The sequence below is a fragment of the Rhodnius prolixus genome, unplaced genomic scaffold (genome assembly GCF_049639745.1).
Source record: "Rhodnius prolixus isolate KJV_2025 unplaced genomic scaffold, Rpr scaffold_13, whole genome shotgun sequence".
Classification (NCBI taxonomy): domain Eukaryota; kingdom Metazoa; phylum Arthropoda; class Insecta; order Hemiptera; family Reduviidae; genus Rhodnius; species Rhodnius prolixus.
The window spans coordinates 12,059,633-12,083,495 of record NW_027411583.1 but is presented as its reverse complement, the minus strand read 5'-3'; the positions used below and the strand labels follow the sequence as shown (position 1 = coordinate 12,083,495).

Below are 23,863 nucleotides of genomic sequence, written 5' to 3'. Positions count from 1 at the left end.
ATAGATGTGTGCACAAAATAACTATAGTTTATAATTGAGAAAAACAAAGTGTATAAAAGAACAAAATTCCATACCAATACGTGGTTCACAGTGGGAGATATAGAACGGTCATAATTTTACAGAATTTCATGACCCAAAAAATTTTGAACCCTTTATATCTTCTAAAATCATAGATCTGTGCACAAAATAACTATAGTTTATAATTGAGAAAAACAAAGTGTATAAAAGAACAAACTTCTATACCAATACGTGGTTCACAGTGGGAGATATAGAACGGCCATAATTTTACAGAATTTCATGACCCAAAAAATTTTCAACCCTTTATATGTTCTAAAATTATAGATCTGTGCACAAAATAACTATAGTTCATAATTGAGAAAAACAAAGTGTATAAAAAAACAAAATTCCATACCAATACGTGGTTCACAGTGGGAGATATACAACGGCCACAATTTTACAGAATTTCATGACCCAAAAATTTTCAACCCTTTATATCTTCTAAAATTATAGATCTGTGCACAAAATAACTATAGTTTATAATTGAGAAAAACAAAGTGTACAAGAGAAGAAAATTCCATACCAATACGTGCTTCACAGTGGGAGATATAGAACGGCCACAATTTTACAGAATTTCATGAACCAAAAAATTTTCAACCCTTTATATCTTCTAAAATTATAGATCTGTGCACAAAATAACTATAGTTTATAATTGAGAAAAACAAAGTGTATAAAAGAACAAAATTCCATACCAATACGTGGTTCACAGTGGGAGATATAGAACGGCCACAATTTTACAGAATTTCATGACCCAAAAAATTTTCAACCCTTTATATCTTCTAAAATTATAGATCTGTGCACAAAATAACTATAGTTTATACTTGAAAAAAAACAAAGTGTACAAGAGAACAAAATTCCATACCAATACGTGGTTCACAGTGGGAGATATAGAACGGCCTCAATTTTACAGAATTTCATGACTCAAAAAATTTTCAACCCTTTATATCTTCTAAAATTATAGATCTGTGCACAAAATAACTATAGTTTATAATTGAGAAAAACAAAGTGTATAAAAGAACAAAATTCCATACCAATACGTGGTTCACAGTGGGAGATATAGAACGGCCACAATTTTACAGAATTTCATGACCCAAAAAATTTTCAACCCTTTATATCTTCTAAAATTATAGATGTGTGCACAAAATAACTATAGTTTATATTTGAGAAAAACAAAGTGTATAAAAGAACAAAATTCCATACCAATACGTGGTTCACAGTGGGAGATATAGAACGGTCACAATTTTACAGAATTTCATGACCCAAAAATTTTTCAACCTTTATATCTTCTAAAATTATAGATCGGTGCAGAAAATAACTATAGTTTATAATTGAGAAAAACAAAGTGTATAAAAGAACAAAATTCCATACCAATACGTGGTTCACAGTGGGAGATATAGAACGGTCACAATTTTACAGAATTTCATGACCCAAAAAATTTTCAACCCTTTATATCTTCTAAAATTATAGATCTGTGCACAAAATAACTATAGTTTATAATTGAGAAAAACAAAGTGTATAAAAGAACAAAATTCCATACCAATACGTGGTTCACAGTGGGAGATATAGAACGGCCACAATTTTACAGAATTTCATGACCCAAAAAATTTTCAACCCTTTATATCTTCTAAAATTATAGATGTGTGCACAAAATAACTATAGTTTATAATTGAGAAAAACAAAGTGTACAAGAGAAGAAAATTCCATACCAATACGTGGTTCACAGTGGGAGATATAGAGCGGCCACAATTTTACAGAATTTCATGACCCAAAAAATTTTCAACCCTTTATATTTTCTAAAATTATAGATCTGTGCACAAAATAACTATAGTTTATAATTGAGAAAAACAAAGTGTATAAAAGAACAAAATTCCATATCAATACGTGGTTCACAGTGGGAGATATAGAAAGGCCATAATTTTACAGAATCTCATGACCCAAAAAATTTTCAACCCTTTATATCTTCTACCTGTTTAGATCTGTGCACAAAATAACCATAGTTTATAATTGAGAAAAACAAAGTGTACAAGAGAACAAAATTTCATACGAATACGTGGTTCGCATTGGAAGATATAAAACGGCCATAATTTTACAGAATTTCATGACCCAAAAAATTTTCAACCCTTTATATCTTCTACCTTTTTAGATCTGTGCACAAAATAACTATAGTTTATAATTGAGAAAAACAAAATGTACAAGAGAACAAAATTTCATACGAATACGTGGTTCACATTGGAAGATATAAAACGGCCATAATTTTACAGAATTTCATGACCCAAAAAATTTTCAACCCTTTATATCTTCTAAAATTATAGATCTGTACACAAAATAACTATAGTTTATAATTGAGAAAAACAAAGTGTATAAAAGAACAAAATTCCATACCAATACGTGGTTCATAGTGGGAGATATAGAACGGCCACAATTTTACAGAATTTCATGACCCAAAAAATTTTCAACCCTTTATATCTTCTAAAATTATAGATGTGTGCACAAAATAACTATAGTTTATAATTGAAAAAAACAAAGTGTACAAGAGAACAAAATTCCATACCAATACGTGGTTCACAGTGGGAGATATAGAACGCCACAATTTTACAGAATTTCATGACCCAAAAAATTTTCAACCCTTTATATCTTCTCCTACTGTGAACCACGTATTGGTATGGAATTTTGTTCTTTTATACACTTTGTTTTTCTCAATTATAAACTATAGTTATTTTGTGCACTGATCTATAATTTTAGAAGATATAAAGCAGTGGTTCTTAACCGGTGTTCCGCGAATATGGTCCAGTGTTCCGCGAAATTTCAATTTTAAATGTATTGAAATTTAGAAACTTAAGAAAGATAGGAAAACAAAAAATTGTTCTTTTTTTTTTAATTTTAAGTTCTTGCTAAATACCGAATTTCAAATTATTTAATGTTAGTATTCCGCGAGAAAAATATATACATATAATTGTGTTCCGCGTCTATGAAAAGGTTAAGAATCACTGGTCTTGAGACTCATGAAGAAGTCCAAGTCTACAAAAATTAACCGAAAAGTATTTATTGAAGACGCTCAGAAAAAGGGCCTTGCCAAAACGTGGTTCGAACCATTGGTTGAAAAGCCATAAAAGTGGTTGATTAAATTAGTTTGATCAACGATTGAAATTGACCTAATTTGGTGATTAATATTAAAGTTCAATTTAATTCTCAGATTTAATCATAATTTTTTTAGTTTGATTAACGATTAAATTCGTCGATTAAATTCTGATTAAAATTAAAAATAAATTCAATCAATTAAAAAATTTAATCAATTAAATTTAGAATTTAATTTTTTTTTTAATCAGTGTCCAACTCTGGTGAATCCTCTATTTTTTAACATGTTTTATTTTAAAATGTTATAGGTATTAAAACAGAATCCTTTCTGGTGGACACATCAACGTCATGATGGTAAATTATGGAATTTAAATAATTATAGAACGGATATGATTCAAGCGTTAGGTGGAGTTGAAGGTATCCTGGAACATACACTGTTTAAAGGAACCTACTTTCCAACGTGGGAAGGTCTTTTCTGGTAAGTTTGTCTGATGCGTTTTTTTTTTTTTTTTTTTAAGAAAATATTTTTGGTTTGTTTTTGAAGCGCTATAAATCTTAATTTTCCATTTAAAGGGAAAAAGCTTCTGGATTTGAGGAGTCTATGAAATATAAAAAGTTGACCAATGCTCAGAGATCCGGTTTGAATCAAATACCAAACAGAAGGTTTACTTTGTGGTGGTCGCCAACAATAAACAGGGCGAATGTCTACGTTGGTTTCCAGGTGAGTAGAAGCTATTTTAGCTTACTGTAAAGATGGGTGCAGTATTTGTTGTGATATTGGTAGCGGTTGATTTACTAATGAACGCTATAAATGGCTGCAATTTCAATTAAATCAGGGAAATTTGATTTCCAATCAATTATTGGCTACTTTGCCACCTAACTATCGGATTTGAATAGGTATAAATGAAAGTAAACAAATATTTTATGGAGGATGGAATCATTGATATTGGATCTAAAAGTTTTTTCTTTTTTTTTTTTTTGTCAAAACACCACCTTCTTGGTTTAAGATAGGTGTGGCCGTGGGGAGATCGATGTTTGTCGATATATTGATCGATCAACAAATCTAATTTTCTTCAGGCTCGAAAAACTAACTGTAAGAGAATATATTAATGATGAACTATAGAGATTTAAGAAATATAAGCTATATTATCTAATCTTTATTAACTAAGGCTCAATACATTCTTAAAAATCAATTTACCTTTCCTAACTGTGTTAACATGGATAAAATTAACCTGATAAAATGTGCCAATTATAAATATTTTCTTTTCTCATCATAACAGGTGCAACTCGATTTAACTGGTATCTTCATGCACGGTAAGATTCCAACTTTGAAGATCTCTTTGATTCAGATCTTCAGGGCCCATTTGTGGCAAAAGGTTCATGAATCCATTGTTATGGATTTATGTCAGGTAATTTCAATTTAATTTTTACTTAATTCTTTTTTTTTTTCTATTGCATTTTCTTAAATAAAAATTATTTAAAAAATAATCTTTCTCCTATCCCTATCTTCCTTTTTTCTTTCCCGTTTCTTTTACTCATTTCCATCATTACCTGTCTGAATCCTGAAAAAAAAGTTAAATTGAAAGTAACCAAGTACGCTACAACTGATGGATCATCTGCAAATCTATCTACCTTAGTCTTTTCGTAAATATGCTTCTGTTCAATTTCTTTTTATTATCTCTCCTTTCTGGGCATGTGTCACACTCATCTGCAAGTCTGGAAATTCTTGTTGATCTCATACAAAAATCCATTCTCTAAGAAAGGTATTTTTCTCCCTCAGATTTAAAGTCCAGGATATAATTTTTGTTAGAAATTTCAGTAATTTATTTATTTATTTATTGTTATAGTGGTCTTGTTTGCACATTAACCAATTACTTTATATGAGGGCTGGAAAAAACCAACATATTGGTATGAACAATTACAGTTGGCTTCCAATGCCTTAATTTACCAATATGTTGGTGGAAAAAAACCAGCCCTATCTTTTCCAATATTCAATTTGAGGAATAGCGCAGCCTCTTTCCCTTCTTTCTTCGTCATGCCAGCCACTCTTCTACTACATTCTGCGTCGTGGCTTCCATGAGATAAGGATATCTTGAGCGCTGCGTACTGACATTCCTTCCTAGAACAACACAATGGTCTCTGAATGTGACTTCGTTATTTGATGTGAGCTTAGAGTGGTGTAATTAGTAGTGTAGTTATGATAGTACTTGTGTGGGTAATTAAGAACTAAAATCGCAACTATGGAGTTTAGCTGCATCCTATATTTTTATTTTATTCTCTCTAATGAATTTGTAAATAATTCGTTGCGCATCCGGATTCATTATAGCTAAAACACTTTTAGCGCTACAGGGAAATCGTACATGTGTTGCCAATTCCTTTAGGAACTTGTCTCTATTTCTATTATATCTACTGCATCTGAAGAGGAGGTGATCGATGTCCCCATCCTCCCCGCTATTTCAGTAATGATGTATGTGAATATTTTACCAGGTATTTGATCAAGAATTAGACGCATTGGAAATAGAAACAGTACAAAAAGAAACGATACATCCTAGGAAATCTTACAAAATGAATTCCAGTTGTGCTGATATCCTATTATTTGCTGCATATAAATGGAACGTTTCCAGACCATCATTGTTGGCTGATTCTAAGTGAGTGATCATTTCGTATTTAATTGCTGGGTCAATAGTGATCATTATTTTTGGGTGATATTAACATTTTTTTCTCAATATGGTCAAAATAACAGGGATACTATGGACACAACAACAACCCAGAAATACTGGATAGATGTGCAATTACGTTGGGGCGATTATGATTCCCATGATATTGAGAGATATGCCCGTGCTAAGTTCCTTGATTATACTACAGACAATATGTCCATTTATCCGTCGCCGACTGGTGTTTTGATTGCTGTAGATTTGGCTTATAATTTGCACAGGTTAGTATCTCATACTTGAAATAATTTTTTTTTTTTTGTTTTTACTCAATTTTCAATTTCTCTTTTAAACTTTTTTTCATTTCTATTTTCAGTGCCTACGGAAATTGGTTCCCCGGTTGTAAACCATTAGTACAACAAGCAATGGCGAAAATTATGAAAGCAAATCCAGCTTTGTATGTGCTTCGTGAAAGAATTCGTAAAGCGTTACAGTTATACAGCTCTGAACCGACTGAGCCTTATCTTTCTTCACAGAATTATGGCGAATTATTTTCCAATCAGATTATCTGGTAAGATGCTCTGGAATTTCTCTCTGTGTCTCTTATTTTATGCCTTACAACGTCAAATTTTTTGTTTGTATAATCAAATCACCAAAAAATAGTCTACATAATCAGTGCAACCTATTTGATTTTGTTAAGCCTAAGTTCTTTTTAAACTATTCAATTGCTATTGAGGAGTCGTCTCTTTCTATCAGTAACTAGCTGAAAAATGCCTCAATAATTTGCGTAATACAGTATCTGCCAGTTGATAAATCATTTGTTCTATTAAATTACCAACTCTTTTTTTCTTCTTTTTATTCGAGACTGTAAATTTTAAAATCTGCTGAGAATTCCCTTACCACAGTGCTCTTACAGCAAAGAAACGTGGTCAAAGTTTCCATGCTACCGCGGATAATATTGTTCATATCGCTGGAAAATATCAACGATATTATTCACACTAACCACATTTTCTAATGATGAATTTCAAGCAGGGGTCTGATGACCAGCTTTAACATGAGCGCTGGTGTCGTTTGTTGATTAGAGATATTGCTCTCTAATTCGATATAACGATAGAAAAAAAATAACTGAAAGAAATATTACCAATTTTATTTTCATCTATAATCTATTTTCATTTTATTTAACTTTCTTTTTAAACATTTCTATGCTTATTGTTGTTGATTATAGGTTCGTGGATGACACAAATGTGTATCGTGTTACCATTCATAAAACTTTTGAAGGCAACCTAACCACTAAGCCAATCAACGGTGCCATATTTATATTTAATCCAAGAACTGGGCAACTATTTTTAAAGATTATTCATACATCTGTATGGGCTGGACAGAAACGTCTTGGTCAGGTCAGTTGTTGTTTGTTATTGTTATTATTATTTTTTTTTAATGATTTAAGGCGCGTCAACATCTAAGGTTATTGGCGCCCGGAGCTTTTTCCAGTGCACTGCCGGCCTCCGGACAGTGTTCTCTCGTTACAGACAACACTGTCCATCACCGGACAGTAAGCTGTAAGAAGCTCCTAGGAAGAGAAAATCTAAGTGTCAGCTGCTGGATTCGAACCCGGGACCTCCGCGTGGGAGTCCACTATGCTAACCTCATAGCTAATCCCTTCCCTTTATTATTGTTATTGTTATTATTATTATTATTATTATTATTTTTTATTTTTTTGGCGCATCAACAGCTGAGGTTATTAGCGCCCGGAGCTTTTTCCAGTGCACTGCCGGCCTCCGGACAGTGTTCTCTCGTTACAGACAATACTGTCCATCACCGGACAGTGAGCTGTAAGAAGCTCCTAGGAAGAGAAAATCTAAGGGTCAGCTGCTGGATTCGAACCCGGGACCTCCGCTTGGGAGTCCACTATGCTAACCTCATAGCTAATCCCTTCCCTTTATTATTGTTATTGTTATTATTATTATTATTATTTTTATTTTTTTGGCGCATCAACAGCTGAGGTTATTAGCGCCCGGAGCTTTTTCCAGTGCACTGCCGGCCTCCGGACAGTGTTCTCTCGTTACAGACAACACTGTCCATCACCGGACAGTGAGCTGTAAGAAGCTCCTAGGAAGAGAAAATCCTTGTTATTATTATTATTATTATTATTATTATCAGGGCGTCTCCTTACGCTAAGCCATTGCTAACCAGAAAAGATTATCTCCGTAGCAATACCAGAAAACCCTACTTAACCTATAACCTTCTACCTACCTAACCTACTTAACTTATGAAAAATAAGTCTACTCTGTCTAAATTGCTGGTATTTTCAGTTGGCAAAATGGAAAACAGCGGAAGAAGTGGCCGCTTTGATTCGATCACTGCCAGTTGAAGAACAACCAAAACAGATTATTGTAACTAGAAAAGGAATGTTGGATCCACTTGAGGTTAGAAACAAGCTAAATAACATTTAATGAAAAATTTGAAGTTAGTAGAGAAGTTTTAATTGAAAATTGAAATAATTGAGATTCGTGTGAATCTTATGTTTATTTTATTTTGTATCTTTGTGTACGTTAGGAAATAAAAAGAAAATAGTAATTTAAATGGTTTAGATAGCGTTCTTTAGATAGGTTTAACAGGCTATTGCAGACAGGCTCTAATTAATAAATTAATTTTTTGTTTAGGTGCATCTTTTGGATTTCCCCAACATTGTAATCAAAGGCTCAGAATTACAGCTGCCGTTCCAGGCTTGTCTGAAAGTAGAAAAATTTGGCGATCTAATTCTTAAAGCAACAGAACCTCAGATGGTGCTCTTCAATTTGTATGATGATTGGTTAAAGACCATATCATCATATACTGTAAGTAAAGATGCAATATTTTTTTTTATAGTTTTGGATGTTTTACTTTTTATAAATTTTGATCGTGGTATATTTGCAAAAATTTTAGCAGCTGTTTCCTTAAGAGGCGATGAACCTGTTCATTGATAGTACTTCTTTCAACGTTCTGTGTGACTTATGAGTCTCTTTGTTACTTTATTGTTCAGTGTTTCTGGTTACCTTGTATCACGTAACCTAATAACATTAATTAATTAAACATATTTAAAAAAAAAGTCATTTAAAAATAAGTGAAAGTTAATTTTTAGTGGTTCACTTTAGATATATCTTTTTTTTATCTCTGTGTAATAATACTCTATTTTTTTAGGCATTTTCACGGTTAATATTGATACTAAGAGCATTACATGTGAACACTGAACGTACCAAAGTGATGTTGAAACCAGACAAGACAACCATCACTGAACCACATCACATCTGGCCAACACTCTCTGACGATGAATGGATTAAAGTGGAAGTGCAACTCAAGGATCTTATACTCGCCGATTATGGCAAGAAAAATAAGTGAGTAAAAACGAAAAACTACGTTGTTTTATGGATATTTAAAAGACTATTTTCAACTGAAATTAATATTAATATATATATTTTTTTTTTTTTTAAAAAAAAGTGTAAACGTTGCCTCATTGACACAATCTGAAATTCGTGATATCATACTCGGTATGGAAATATCCGCACCTTCGGCACAACGACAACAGATAGCAGAAATTGAGAAACAGACCAAAGAACAGTCACAGCTGACTGCCACCACTACTAGAACTGTAAACAAACATGGTGACGAGATCATCACAGCTACTACATCGAATTATGAATCACAAACTTTCAGGTGAGACCTTTTATTTATTTATATAATTTTATTTATTCGAAGCATTTTTTTTTAGTTCTACCATTTTCTTCAATCAGTGGTTTATTTTACCAAAATATCTCCTATGTTACTTTAGTTCGAAAACAGAATGGCGTGTCAGAGCTATCTCCGCTACTAATCTCCATCTAAGAACTAACTATATCTACGTATCTTCTGATGATATCAAAGAAGCTGGATATACTTATATACTGCCAAAGAATGTGCTAAAGAAATTTGTTACAATCTCTGATCTGAGAGCTCAGGTATGTATTATTATTTACCACAAATCGGGGGACTACTTTTGCCCATTTTTTTCGTGCTTTTATATAACTTGTCAGTAAGGGAAAAGCTAGCGGTGGTTCCAAATGAGTTTTAACACGCTTACATCTGTTAAGTGTGACACGTATTTTTAAAACTTTTTAAGGACATTTTTTAAAACTTATAATTTTATAAAATTTAATTATTTTATTTAATTTTTAAACCTGACCATCCTATTTATTCATTTCAATTTATAATATATGTGTTTCTTTTGCTAACCTATTGTAGCCCCATATGTTGTAGGGTTACTTCGAATTATTGGATTATCACCAAAATTATACTAGATATTTCTTAATGAGCTCATTTATTTATTAATTGTGAGCCATAGGTAAAAGCTATTCTATTGATCAAATACAACCTACAAGTTTGTTTCTTAATAACTTTTGCAGTTTTGACCTTACGGTAATTTTGCACAATAAAGTTCAATATAATCTTGTCGTTTCGAACTAGTTCGCTTTTGTTTTGTATCAATCAGTCTTTGTGGAGAATTAATTGCTATTGTCTTTTGCCGTAGCGGGTTACCAGCCAGACAAAGACTTCCTATACAAACTAAAGCCGTTTCTCGGCAAGTAGTCTTTATACAGAGCGTGACTCTTTTTTTTTTACTGTTTCTGGCTATTTTTAAAGTTGATCATAAGTTTGATTCATCAACTTAGTGTGGGCAATTTGCTTTCCATTTTTGTTTCTTTCCTTTGCTACATTTACACTGAGTGACTGTAGGAAGTTACCCCTTCTTAGAAAGAAGGAGAACATTGCCGCATTGCAATCACATTAACTTTTTTTTTTTCCTGAATTGAAACAGATCGCTGGATATCTGTATGGAATAAGTCCAGCTGACAATCCTCAGGTAAAGGAGATCAGGTGTATTGTGATGCCGCCACAATGGGGCACCCATCAGACAGTACATCTACCGCAGACTCTACCACAACATCAATTCCTGAAGGATATGGAACCGCTTGGTTGGATACACACTCAACCAAATGAATTACCTCAACTTAGTCCACAGGTAAGAGTGTTGTACTTTATTATACATGTTTAACAATTCATAAACAATGAATTTTTATTATTATGTTTCATTAATGTTAATGTCCCTTAAAGGATATTACCACCCATGCCAAAATCATGGCAGAGAACAGCGCCTGGGATGGAGAGAAGACCGTGATTATCACATGCAGTTTTACTCCTGGATCTTGCTCGCTTACTGCTTATAAGCTTACACCCAGGTATGTTCTTCTTGCTTTTTTTTTTTTTATTATATTATCCGAACTATCACGCTAAGATGCTCTGACAATTAATAATTATCCATGTCAAAGGTTGGACATGATTCGTGCCACTAAACGACTATTTTTTGTTCCCTTACATGTTTCTTATATTAACTAGTTCACCCAGACACGCAAATTGAACTTTTCTGATTTTGTAATTTCTGTTTAGTGGTTTTGAATGGGGTCGTCAAAATACTGACAAAGGTAACAATCCAAAAGGTTATCTACCAGGACATTATGAAAAAGTGCAAATGTTGTTATCAGATCGATTCCTTGGATTTTTCATGGTACCTTCGCATGGATCATGGAATTATAACTTTATGGGTTAGTTAATTTAGTTTATTTTTTTTAAATTATCAGTAACTATTTTAATCGAATTGGTTTTACTAATTATTATCTCATTTTAAGTCCAGTTTTGATTTGATTTTTGTTCTTATTTTTGGGGTTGAGTTGAGATGTTTCAGTTTGAGTGTATCAAGTTTTACTAGACTGGTTTAGTGAGACTTATCACATTATTTTATTATAGGTTTTTTTGTATTTTAAAAATAAAAAAAGAAGCATTTTATAATTTTTTTTCCATTAATTTTCCAGGTGTACGGCATGATCCACAGATGAAATATGAACTAACGTTGGGCAATCCAAAAGAATTCTATCATGAAGTACATCGACCAGCTCATTTTTTGAATTTCAGCGCACTGGAAGATGGTGGCTCCAGTTTAGGTGCTGACAGGGAAGATTTGTTTGCCTAAAGACTTGTTTTCCATCCATAATTTCGGTGTTTCGTTGTTCCCCCATTTTCAGTCTGTGAATATTGTAAATATTTAAACACATTTTTGGCTTATATAATTTTCATTGATTTTTGTATTTAAAGTGAAATTTTATGTTAAAGAAAGAAAAAAAAAAGGTAAATTAAAAAATGTCTTGTAAAAGTGGTAAAAAGTATAATGTATAGATAAAAGTTTTGAGAGATTGATTATCTTATATTGATTTTTACTTTTAAAACTGTGATTTTTATATTGCTGGGATTCGCTATTTCTTCACCATTAATGTACTATTATTGTAGAAATTAATAATAAACAAAAAAATTTGTTCCCAGTTGATTTTGTTTTTACATCTGATTTTTTTTTTTTTTTTTTTTTTTTTTTTTTTTTTTTTTTTTGGCGCATCAACAGCTGAGGTCATTAGCGCCCGGAGCTTTTTCCAGTGCACTGCCGGCCTCCGGACAGTGTTCTCTCGTTACAGACAACACTGTCCATCACCGGACAGTGAGCTGTAAGAAGCTCCTAGGAAGAGAAAATCTAAGGGTCAGCTGCTGGATTCGAACCCGGGACCTCCGCGTGGGAGTCCAGTATGCTAACCTCATAGCTAATCCCTTCCCTGATTTTTTTTTTTTTTTTCATTGTTGCCAATACTTTGGAAAAATTGGACAGCTGGTAGGTCAGTCACTTCAAATAAGGTGGATGGGTAACAAAGGATGGTTAACCTTAAAAGTACCTATTTTGCACCAAGATCTACTTTAAGGACTTTTTTAACGCTCTCTTCTGGAACATGCATCGTACTATTACGTATTCAAAAATAAAATTAAATGTCTAGCTTATAAAAAAAGCTATCAATAAATGTTGAAAAATTAAAAAATAATCACATCGCAAAGAAATAATTACAATCTCGAAAAGTGAGATAGTTAAAAAAAAAAAATCCGTGTAAGGGCGCTACTTAAACAGCTTACACTGTAGTTCAAAAAATGACCACTAGCTAGAACTGTTGTAACCTCTACAAACTACATATTCAACAAATTTGTTTGTTCATTGAGGGGGTTATATCGCTCTTTCGCTCGTCACTCCTTAACACGTTACCTAAACTTTAGACTAACCTACTTTCACCACTCTCTCCCTTGGAGAATCACGATTGCATGGGTGGTAACGTCGAGAATGTGGTCGCTTCGTCGGTCTCTAGTTTCTATTTGGCACAAAGGACACTTTATCGATTTCTTCTAGAATATGCTTTGAACTACTTATGCTCGGAGGCATTACGATTGGATGGGTGTTCTCCCAAAGTTATATACTAAAATAGCTAATTTTCTATCCTTACCATTAATTTGCATAGAACACTTTTGTATGAAAATCCGAATATTTGGAGCTTTACTTCATTATCGATTGACGATGCCAATCAGTAGTTCACATTTAACCTAATAAACAACCTCTTCCGTATTAAAATAAATATTTAATTTTAAAATAAATTAAAATAAAAATATTTTATAAAATATTGAACTTAACCCCTTTTTAAAGTTCAACTTCTTTCGGGACAGGTAAAGTCGATATCAAAACAATTGATTACACAAATTGAACATCGTGCTTAATCGAAGAACAGACATGGAATCTTCTTTTAAACATCTTTTTTTAATAGGATGAATAAAACAAAAGTATAATCTTTTTAACTACCTTTCTTCATTTTAAGTCTTAATTTACAGGTAGGAAGAGGCTTTAAAGTTCCTTAATGTACTTTTTAAGCCCATGTTAAAATGGATATAAACATACTACTCTTTTTGATAATCACATGCTATCTTGCTACAACATAAGGTATATTTTCGAACTGATCTATTACTAGAGCGGTTTGAAATCAGCCTTCTGCTCGTCCTAACAAGTAAAGCCCTCTATTCAAGGTAGAGATATCACTAACGTGGCGACTTAACTCTTTAATGACCATTTCATTTGTTGCCTCATTAATATACATTTACTACCTAGATTAATGTAACCAAACCAAAATCTTCCAATTGTACTTCTAAGTAGATTTCAATTGTCTCAAGATAGAAATTTCCTTACATATACTGAAAATATGTCACGGATAGGCTGATTCAGAAGCTGGCAAATCACTTTTCGAGGTTGTGTAGATTTCAGGACGAGTAAGTTGTATTATTACATATTTTTTGTATAAAACAAAAACATACGTACACTTCGCAAAAGAAAAGTAAAGTTTAGAACTGTTAATCTTGTCCACCTTTTTCATATAACCTTAAAACGGTTAATTCCACTTAAAACTGAATTTTAATATGATCGGTCTATCGATCGATACATCGATCCTAGCAAGAAGTTATGTTGTAAATAAAAACAAAATTTTTTTTTATTATTTGATTTGCTTGAAATCAAAAATGTATATTCATAAATAGAAAAAGAAAATACAAAAAGAATACAAAAAATCGATAACACCGGACAATTCGACTTGTGAACAATGAGCTAGCTACAAAATATTCCAGAAAATTGAATATATTTATTTGGAATTATTTTAAGAAATTTTTATTATTTTCTGGTTCTTCTATCTTAAGATAATTAATAAAGCAACTTTTACTTATATTATTTTAAGGTCAAGTATAAAAAAAAATATATTTTTTTAAATGGGAAATTCCTAGTATATATATATAAAACAAAAAACTTTGGCAGTTTTCAATTTGATCTTTTTTTTTTTTCTTCTTCAATCTCTCACTAATTAGCGCAATACATCATCAAAGCAAACAATTATTGTTTTTAACCGAGTGAGATGAACTACTAAACAAAATTGGGGAAGGAACTGCGTGTTTATAAAAGGTGTAGGCAATTCTTGTCTACTGATTTTCATTTTTAATTTTCAATTTTTAATCTTTTTCTTTTCTTAAGTTCGACAAAAAAAAAATTAATCTTGATATTAAGAAACTACATGTTGCAGGTTAATAAACAGGAGAGCGTAATAAGTTAAAACCTCTTACAGGGATATTCTTGGAGAATGATTTTTCTTATCTGAGCTTGAAGTGTATGGGAAGGGGGAAGATGATTGGAATTGTAAATTACAACTTAATTTTCATCAATCTCCTGCTCTTGTTCTTCATCAAATTCAGCATCCTCATCGGCGGTTGCTTCCTGATATTGTTGGTATTCAGATACCAGATCGTTCATATTTGATTCAGCTTCAGTAAATTCCATTTCGTCCATACCCTCACCAGTGTACCAATGCAAGAAAGCCTATAATGTAGGAAAAATACAACTTATTATGTAATTTCTAATAACTATGTAAAAGCCGCTGGAATAGTCGCGATGAGCCAAATATATTTGTGAAAAAAGATTTATAGCGCAAATCTTTTGCAAAATTGTACATAGAAAATAAATTACTAAACACGTACCTTTCTCCTGAACATAGCTGTAAACTGTTCAGAAATCCTCTTGAACAATTCCTGAATAGCCGTGGAATTACCAATGAAAGTAGCAGACATTTTCAATCCTCTTGGCGGAATATCACAAACGGCAGTCTTAACATTGTTTGGAATCCATTCAACAAAGTATGAGCTATTCTTGTTTTGTATATTTAACATCTGTTCATCAACTTCTTTCATTGACATACGTCCACGGAATATGGCCGCTACTGTTAGATAACGACCTAAAATAACGAAAAAAGGAAGAAAAATGAAAGAGATGAAATACTCGATAAAGTTTACCTAAGTAAAAAAAAAATCTAACAAAAAAAACAACAGCTGGCAGATGAAGTTCACCAATTACAATAATTTTACCCACCATGTCTAGGATCACAGGCGGCCATCATGTTCTTGGCATCAAACATCTGTTGTGTAAGCTCTGGAACGGTTAAAGCACGATATTGTTGTGAACCTCTGGAAGTCAAGGGCGCAAAGCCTGGCATAAAGAAATGCAATCGAGGGAATGGTACCATGTTTACGGCCAATTTACGTAGATCAGCATTCAATTGTCCAGGGAACCTAGTCACAAAAAAAAAATTATATTTTTAAAAGTTTGGTAGCCTTTATGAATGAAGTTAACTTTAAAAGCTTCTTAAATGATATGATAAATCGTAGGTGAAAAATCTCACGACTTTATATAACTGTAATTCTCAATGTTTTGGGTCTAAGCAGAAAAACTTACAAGAATATCAGATTCTTAATATTACAGTTAAGAACCCACTCAGCGATTCTGTTTTCGATACCACGCTTAAAAGAAAATCGTAGAACGATGTTTATGAGAGAAAATCATTGAAAATCGATTTAGAGGTGCCTCAAGTAAAGGGACTGATGTAACCTTATTAGCGTGTAACCATGATGTCACCACCAAAACGAAATATAAAATTTGAACGTCTTAAGATTTTTCCTTTCTGAGTTACCGAGCATTAAAGGTATAATGTGCAAAAATAAATTTCCCTTCTCTTATTTGGGGTCAAAAACGTAGGATTTCCAGTGAAAAATTCAAGAAGTAGAGACCGATTGTTATAATTTCTTACGATCAGAAGAAAGTAACAAAAATGTAAGAAATCCACTAAGTAAATTGGTATTTTACAATTTAATAATTTGGTATGGATTGCGAGGATATTTGATTACTCTAACCATTTTCAGTCTCTGGAACCTCACATTATGCATTTCTAAAAAAAAAATAGAAAAGTAAGAATAAAACGAAAAGAAACCGTAAAAAAAATTGCTAATACCTAAGACATGTTGTGACTCCAGACATAGTTAGTGAGACAAGATGATTCAGGTCACCATATGTCGGCGTGGAGAGTTTTAATGTCCTGAAGCAGATGTCGTACAGAGCTTCGTTGTCAATACAATAGGTTTCATCGGTGTTCTCCACAAGCTGATGCACTGACAGAGTAGCATTGTAGGGTTCCACTACTGTGTCTGAAACCTGTTATCATTTGATTTTAAAAAATTTGGTACTTTTCCGTTAGCCGGGCGCAAGCGAAAAACAGTATTGGGTAAAACTGTTTTCTTTACAATTCATTAATATTTGTTTATAGTTGAACTTGTTTTGCTTACTATTAATTAATATTTGTTTATAGTAGAACGTTTTCGACTTTTTTCCGTTGACTTGGCTCGCGTTTGGTTCACAATTGGCGACATTTGCGCCCGGCTAACGGAAAAGTACCAAAAATTTTAATTATTTGACTTACCAGAAAACTATATTAAGAATTGAACAGATTGTTTTTAAACTTTCATTTTGAATTCATAATGTAGACAGCAGTACGACTTAAAAAAACATGGGTGGCACGGCAAAAATATTGAGAAACGCATTTACTTATATCTAATTAAGGGGATCCAAAATCTTAATTTCAAAAACTCATTAAAAACATTTACTCAAGAGTAAAAGTTAGTAAGGATTGATTAATTATGCCCGATGATTTGTTTACCTTTGGTGATGGTACAACTGAATATGTGTTCATAATTCTATCGGGATATTCTTCTCTAATTTTAGAAATAAGAAGAGTACCCATACCAGATCCAGTACCACCTCCAAGGGAATGAGTCAGTTGGAAACCCTGTGAACAAAAACATGATGATAAGCACAATGGTTAATTGCTTTGGTTTCTTTTCTTTCATGAAGAAGGTTGCAAGTAAAATTAACAAAATAAAAAAAAGTTGCAGAAACACCATGTACGAGACCCTACCATCTACTTACCTGTAGACAATCACAACCTTCGGCCTCTTTTCTGACAACGTCTAACACTGAATCAACTAGTTCAGCGCCTTCAGTATAATGTCCTTTTGCCCAATTGTTACCAGCGCCAGACTGTCCAAAGACAAAGTTATCCGGTCGGAAGATCTGTCCAAACGGTCCAGAACGTACACTGTCCATGGTACCCGGCTCCAGATCGACCAATATCGCTCGGGGCACATACTTTCCTCCTCCAACATGACCATAAACAAAGAACAGATTACGTCAAGGTGTCTACGACCAAATAGTAACCAATGGATCAGAAAACTTGATATTAATAGTCTGTGATTTCATTTTTCGATTTTTGGAATTCAACCAAGTTATATCACTTGTAAAGAACATTTTGTACCCATCACGTTGAAAGATGGTCAAACATCCAAAACAGAATTATGATCCAAACAGACTATCAAGTAAGTTTTCTTTAAGTGCTGTTTCCTTAGATACTATGAATTTACCATCTATATTAGGTGTTAATGGAAATGGATTCGGCTAAAAATTCAGAGATGGAAGAACATGGGGTAGATACACTTGTCGGTCTAACTTTCAGGAATTGAAAAAGTCCCCAAGGCCTATCTCAGGATCTTGGTTAACCCCCTTGGAGCGTTAACTGATATAAAAACAGCAGGGGATATTTACAAACCATGAAATATTATTTATTTTAAGGAAAGTAAAAGAAATTACAGTAGGAAAAAATGTTAATTTACTGCGAATTGTGAGTTTTTGATCAGACCCTCCAAACTAATCTTAGCACAATCTCAGTAGTCTACTCCTACCTAAAAAAGGGAAGATATTCAGTGGTCTAAAAAAAATGAATGCTCAGCTAAGGAATTTGTTATCGATAAGTAAACTATAAAAAAGCAAATGTCTACAGTTCAAAAGAATTTTATTAATTTTGCGGCCCCTCACAATGATTCAATACACATGAAACTAGCAAACGCATCTATCTATTCAATTACGAATACAATAAAACAACCACGAAAACTCGATTCAGTTTTGAAGTTAACACAAAGTGCTGTTACTTTTTAATACAATATTTCATTTAAAGTCAATTTCCAAAAATTTCCCCAGTTAGAAAAACAAAGTAAGAAATGATTATCACCATAAGATAAAATTAAGATATAAAATGAAGGAAAAAAAATATATAAAAAAAGAGCAAATCCCCATTGGAAAAATAAAATGTCGGCAATTTTCGGCAAGATCCGAAAGGAAAAGATCAATTTTATCCAGAACCCTAAATAGTAATTTCCACTTATTTTGTAATCTTTATTATAATTTACTTACGAGATTGACTGATTTAATTTTAATTTTTAATGAATAAAATATTGAGTAAATACTAAAAGTTTTAGATTGAGGAGGTGCAAAATCAATCAATAACTGGAGGTTAATGGACTTTACTCTAGAAACCTATTAATTTACAGGAATAAATATAAAAATATTCTAGATTTTGAAAAAAATAACTCATAAATAAGCGAAACCAACACTTTATCATTTAAATTAATATATTAGTTATTGAAATTAAAGCATGAAATTTCTTTCTAGCCATTTTTTCTTTGGGAGCAGTTGCATAAATTAATAGGGCCAGCCAGGTCTACGTACTTTTGGAGAATGCCAGGTGAAGGGGTGTTAAGTGCAAAATTGTTCCTGTAATAATTCTCTTGATTTTGGGTTTTGAAGCAAAAAATTTCTACAATTAATTTAATATACATCTCTATATTAATAAACTTTTGTTACACTTACCTGATGCCTCATTATAATAAACATTGATTCTTTCTAATTGTAAATCGGAATCACCATGATAGGCACCAGTAGGGTCGATACCGTGTTCATCAGAAATAATCTCCCAAAACTGAAAAAGAAATTCAAAGGCTTAGTGAATTTTACAAACAAGTTCATAACGTTTCCGTATTGAAAATTAAGGAAACACAAAAGTTGAACAAACAAAAAGAAGGAAACTATTAATTATATTAAAATCTGCAAAAACGAAGTGCGTTTCCTTCGAAATGGAGGGAACTCCAAAAAAAAGACCGCCAAAATGTCGTAACCGCTATACTCATCCAACGCACAGTATTAACTTTATAAAAGAATTTCTGTAAAAATCCTTTAATTACTGTTTATTTTAGAAAAAGGAAAGCAGCATTTATAGATATATTGGGTGGATTATAAGTTATTCAATAATGAATTAGAAAGTGAAACAATGAGGTAGTGAACACGCCCTAACCGGTAAAAGTAGACGCCAATTAGTTCTTCACAATTTCAGCAAATAAACATATTTTAAAATACCTTTGCTCCTATCTGGTTTCCGCACTGACCAGCCTGAATATGAACGATTTCTCTCATATTGTTAAATTTATAAAAATACTTTACAAAATAGCAAATTACAAGTTCTCCGATCTCTTCTAGCGAGTTGCCAGTAACGAAATGGACGAATGTCCGAGGTGTATCGAGTGAAAATGGAGTCTACAAGCTGCATTCTGATTGGTCGTGGATGACGTCATACAGTTGGTGCAAACTTACGCTATAGCAATTTAATTTATCATTTTATTACTTTTTTTCTTGTTTTTGATTACTCTGTTCAAAAAATTATGTAGAATAATTAAGAAAAAAATTCTTCAAAAATGAATTATAAATATGCTATTTGTCCCCCGAAAAAATTTGTTGATTAAACCGTCAATCATTGAAAGATACGTCATTATTTTTTGGCCCATTTGTTCTTTTTGAGATAATAAATCTGAATTGAATGATAATTTCAAATATAAGTTTTGGTACAGTTAGTTCTTAAACTGCACTTGCTGCATTAACAGTATGTTTTGTACCTCTTTATCAATTTAAAGGTTAATTGAAGAAGAGTGGAATTTTACACTGTTCAGGTTTTCATTTTATCAATTAATTGCCTGAATAAAGTTGTTTTCTTTTAGTGAATTTTAGTTGTAATAAATTATTTAGTTTCTTTTATACCATTTATATTTGAAATTATTCTGAGTACAGGTTATTCTCCTTATTTCGCGCAATAAGTTGACGCTAATTTTTTCGTTTTTTTTTTCCTATGCTCAAATATTTTATATTTCATCAAAATAATACTTGATTTACAAAAAGAAAATCATGGCTGCCTTCTTATATAAGCCTTTACTTCGTAATTTAAAACTGGATGTATTACAGCTACAGACAAAGCCATTATTTCTTTCATCAGTTTTAAAAGGATTAATACATGATGAAGAAAAACATTACTTTATTTTAAAAATGCCTAATGGTTAGTTACTTTTCTTGTAACTGATTAAATTGGTACTGCTGGAATTGGTTAATTTGTGTTTTCATTTTTCAGGAGTGGCTCATGTAACTTACAAGAAATTGAACGGTGTACTGGATCTTAATCATACTTATGTCCCAGAAAAATTTAGAGGCACGGGAGTGGCAGCTGCCTTAGCGAAGGTATTGATTCTTATAGCACACCCATAGCTATTAGGCTAGTCTAGACAAATAATAAATCTTAAGTTTTTTATATGAATGGAACATAATTTTTTGTTTGTTTTCTTTTTATTAGATATCTCATTTATTATTATAATCCGGTGTTCTTTTTAGTAATTGTTATCTTATTGTAAGTCATTATTGAGCATTCAGTCTTTAGCAAATCTATAACATTATTGCAATCTTATTGTGTCCTCTCAGTTTTACTTTCGGTTATTATTTTTATACTATGTTTCTTTGATAATTTTGCTTTATTAAATTTTTTTTATAACAAGTGAAGTAAAACACTTTGGGTTCGGTCAAGTTATTACTTGAGAGTGAATCATAGTAATGACTCATAACTACCGTTTCCAGAGCAACACAGAAGCGTGTTTAGCAAACATTAAGCATACTGACTCTCTGTACTCTTATTTTTTTCAAAGGTTTTATATAATAGCAGTCTACTGTATGAGTATCAGTCAATACTGAGTTACAACTCAAATCAAGGGCACCCACATTTTTTGTATGAAATTATTATTTTTCTAACTCCAAAAGGCGAGTTATTTTTACTTAGTTTGAAAATTTTTAATTAAAGACCCTGCTTTACTGTATCAGGTGAAAAGTTTTCTTTATTACAACGTTTTATTTTTAAATTATTTTTCACATAGGTTTTGCAGTTAGTCTATGTCCAATATTTCCCAAAGGTCTCTCCAGAAGAGGACCATTGTAATTCTCAAAGAAATAATTGTTATTTCCGAAGAGCCCAAGTTCTCCGCAAAAAAAAGTGCCAAAGTACGAATAACGCTGTTTCCACTTCTTCCAATGAAACTTACACTCTTTTATTAGATATCTCATTTATTATTATAATCCGGTGTTCTTTTTAGTAATTGTTATCTTATTGTAAGTCATTATTGAGCATTCAGTCTTTAAAATGTCCCTTCTGGGAGACGTCTCGTCTGTGGGTTCAAAACCACAATTCCTGGGTTCAGTGCGCACCCTTACATCGATGGCTGTATCTATAATGAGTTTTAATAGTCTACCCGATCTTGGGGGCCAAGCGGTCACACACCTACAACTACGTGCTCCTACACTAGAAATTTTCATGTTTTAGCTACAAGTTCTCATTACAATTAATCCCCACAAAAAAAAAAATCTTGGCCGATTACTTGGTAGGAATCAGTTGGTGATGCCGCTCTAAAATCCTCCGAGAAAATATCAATTTTGGAATTAATTGTCTCCTGTTTTAAGATCTCTGATTTCGGCAAGTTTTTCTTTGGTTAACTTTAATATGGATGTAAGGAGATAGGCAAGATTTTCTATAACAGAGTACCCTTTCGGAGGCAGGCACTCCAAAAGACAATATTCCGCATTCAATTTTGAACTTATTTAATTTTTTAAGATATGTAAAATTTCAGGTTCCTTTGATTGTAATTTTTTCCTAGTATTTTTAAAAATAGTGGTAAATATTACATTTTTTATATTACTTAATTAACAACTGAGATTATTGAGATCTGAAGCTTTTTCAGAGCATTTCCTACCTCTGAACTCAGTTCTCTGGTTACAGACAACTCTGTCAATTACTGGACATATTAGGAAGCTCCTAAAAAGAAACTTTTAGAGCTGGATTCGAATCTGGACACTTGGCAACGCAATCCATTTTTTTTAATCACAACTCACAACCAATTACACTTTCCTGGGGCAATTTTTTTAAAATGTTTAATTAATATTACGTTCTCCTTCTTTATCAGTTATATTCTATTTTACAGGAAGTGTTTGATTATTGCCTCAGAAATGGAATTCACGTGAAGATCTCATGCAACTATCTAGAGAGATACTATGAAGCTCATAGTTCGTTTTATCAATCGATCGTAGTTTAAGATTGATGGACGGCGCAGTTTATTGATGTTAAGTGATGAAATAACTGCTCATCACATTGATCCCCCACCATATTATATTCTTTCTATAGGATGAGACTAAAAGTATATCCAACAGGCTTCAAGAAATTCAATTTAATGACCCTATAAGTAATACTAGCCATATTATCTCATTCACGTATTAGTTCTAAAGTTTTGTTAAAATATTAATAATATAAACAATTAACTGCCCCTTTCTACTGAAACATAAATCGACAAAAAAATGAATAGTACAATTTTACTAATTCCTTCTCTTTTTAAATATTTTTTCTGTTAGAGGTGTAAAAATTCATAAAAAGGAATGTTAAATCTTATCTTAGGATAGATGAATTGGTTTGGTATCTTATCTTTTGTTTTAGTATTTTGTAAAAATGAAAACATCTCTCCAGTAATCAGCTGATTTCTAAGTAAAAATTTCCTGGTTTCCTTATCTTCTGAGATATATTTTTTAATTTTAAGGTTATCTATTATCACCTATTTAGCATTGTTTTTAACTATTGAGTATTTTAATTTGTAAGACTTAATGATATTAATTGTGTAAGATTATGAAACCATTTTATAAAAATATTAATTTGAAAATGAAAAAAAGTCGGTATAAAAATAGAAAAAAAAAATACAAATTTAATGTTTCAGTGATAATATTTCGTTAAACTAACAATGTTAATAAGAAATTTGGATTGTTTTTCGCAGATATTTTAATTGGTACTTCATATAGACAATTGATAAAAATAAGACTTGCGAACGTCACCTTCCCTTCAGATTGTTAGTTACCCTCAAATAAATCTAGATTGTGTGGAGGATATGTAATTTAAAAAGCTCGGAGACATTTACCAGCGGTCATGGTAACGGTGATTACACTCATTACACTCCAGTAGGGCCCAACATCTTGCCCACGCAACGCTGGAAATTGGAAATGGACGCATAGATGCTTCAGTGTCCAGAGAACCACTTTCACCAGCTGGTTACAAGATTTCATT

General features: G+C 32.2%; 3 protein-coding genes across 4 annotated transcripts in view; 2 read left to right on the top strand and 1 right to left on the bottom strand.

The window, feature by feature from the left end:
* Positions 1–12,169, top strand: part of Prp8 (pre-mRNA processing factor 8) — a 39,563-nt gene extending 27,394 nt beyond the window's left edge. For both annotated transcript variants that reach the window (XM_074116259.1, XM_074116260.1), the window contains 16 exons: positions 3,441–3,610; positions 3,706–3,853; positions 4,413–4,541; positions 5,620–5,780; positions 5,876–6,067; positions 6,160–6,354; positions 7,009–7,180; positions 8,096–8,209; positions 8,447–8,620; positions 8,964–9,157; positions 9,261–9,476; positions 9,592–9,757; positions 10,615–10,818; positions 10,911–11,035; positions 11,244–11,398; positions 11,666–12,169. In XM_074116259.1, the coding sequence (XP_073972360.1) occupies positions 3,441–3,610; positions 3,706–3,853; positions 4,413–4,541; positions 5,620–5,780; positions 5,876–6,067; positions 6,160–6,354; positions 7,009–7,180; positions 8,096–8,209; positions 8,447–8,620; positions 8,964–9,157; positions 9,261–9,476; positions 9,592–9,757; positions 10,615–10,818; positions 10,911–11,035; positions 11,244–11,398; positions 11,666–11,823 (2,673 nt within the window). In that variant the 3' untranslated portion in view covers positions 11,824–12,169. The remainder of the gene's footprint in view (positions 1–3,440; positions 3,611–3,705; positions 3,854–4,412; positions 4,542–5,619; positions 5,781–5,875; positions 6,068–6,159; positions 6,355–7,008; positions 7,181–8,095; positions 8,210–8,446; positions 8,621–8,963; positions 9,158–9,260; positions 9,477–9,591; positions 9,758–10,614; positions 10,819–10,910; positions 11,036–11,243; positions 11,399–11,665) is intronic.
* A 2,483-nt stretch (positions 12,170–14,652) lies between these two features.
* On the bottom strand, positions 14,653–19,979 carry LOC141448149 (tubulin beta-1 chain). The gene is made up of 8 exons (XM_074116273.1): positions 19,813–19,979; positions 19,270–19,378; positions 17,497–17,723; positions 17,228–17,356; positions 16,526–16,725; positions 15,610–15,809; positions 15,222–15,475; positions 14,653–15,063 (listed from the first exon to the last, which is right to left on the bottom strand). The coding sequence occupies exons 1-8, from the start codon at positions 19,867–19,869 to the stop codon at positions 14,896–14,898; spliced, it is 1,344 nt and encodes a 447-aa protein (XP_073972374.1). The 5' UTR covers positions 19,870–19,979; the 3' UTR covers positions 14,653–14,895.
* A 182-nt stretch (positions 19,980–20,161) lies between these two features.
* On the top strand, positions 20,162–23,856 carry LOC141448157 (protein NATD1). The gene is made up of 3 exons (XM_074116288.1): positions 20,162–20,779; positions 20,852–20,958; positions 22,740–23,856. Exons 1-3 carry the CDS (start codon positions 20,632–20,634, stop codon positions 22,848–22,850), a joined length of 366 nt encoding a protein of 121 aa, XP_073972389.1. The 5' UTR covers positions 20,162–20,631; the 3' UTR covers positions 22,851–23,856.
* The last annotated feature ends 7 nt before the right edge of the window (positions 23,857–23,863 follow it).

Excerpts from the sequence above, each read along its gene's own strand:
- LOC141448149 (XM_074116273.1), bottom strand. The coding sequence starts at position 19,869 with ATGAGAGAAATCGTTCATATTCAGGCTGGTCAGTGCGGAAACCAGATA. Across the intron at positions 16,726-17,227 it reads CAGTTGTACCATCACCAAAG|GTTTCAGACACAGTAGTGGA; the intron begins GTAAACAAATCA and ends AAATGATAACAG. Across the intron at positions 15,810-16,525 it reads GGAGTCACAACATGTCTTAG|GTTCCCTGGACAATTGAATG; the intron begins GTATTAGCAATT and ends TTTTGTGACTAG.
- LOC141448157 (XM_074116288.1), top strand. The coding sequence starts at position 20,632 with ATGGCTGCCTTCTTATATAAGCCTTTACTTCGTAATTTAAAACTGGAT. Across the intron at positions 20,780-20,851 it reads TATTTTAAAAATGCCTAATG|GAGTGGCTCATGTAACTTAC; the intron begins GTTAGTTACTTT and ends TTCATTTTTCAG. Across the intron at positions 20,959-22,739 it reads TGGCAGCTGCCTTAGCGAAG|GAAGTGTTTGATTATTGCCT; the intron begins GTATTGATTCTT and ends TCTATTTTACAG.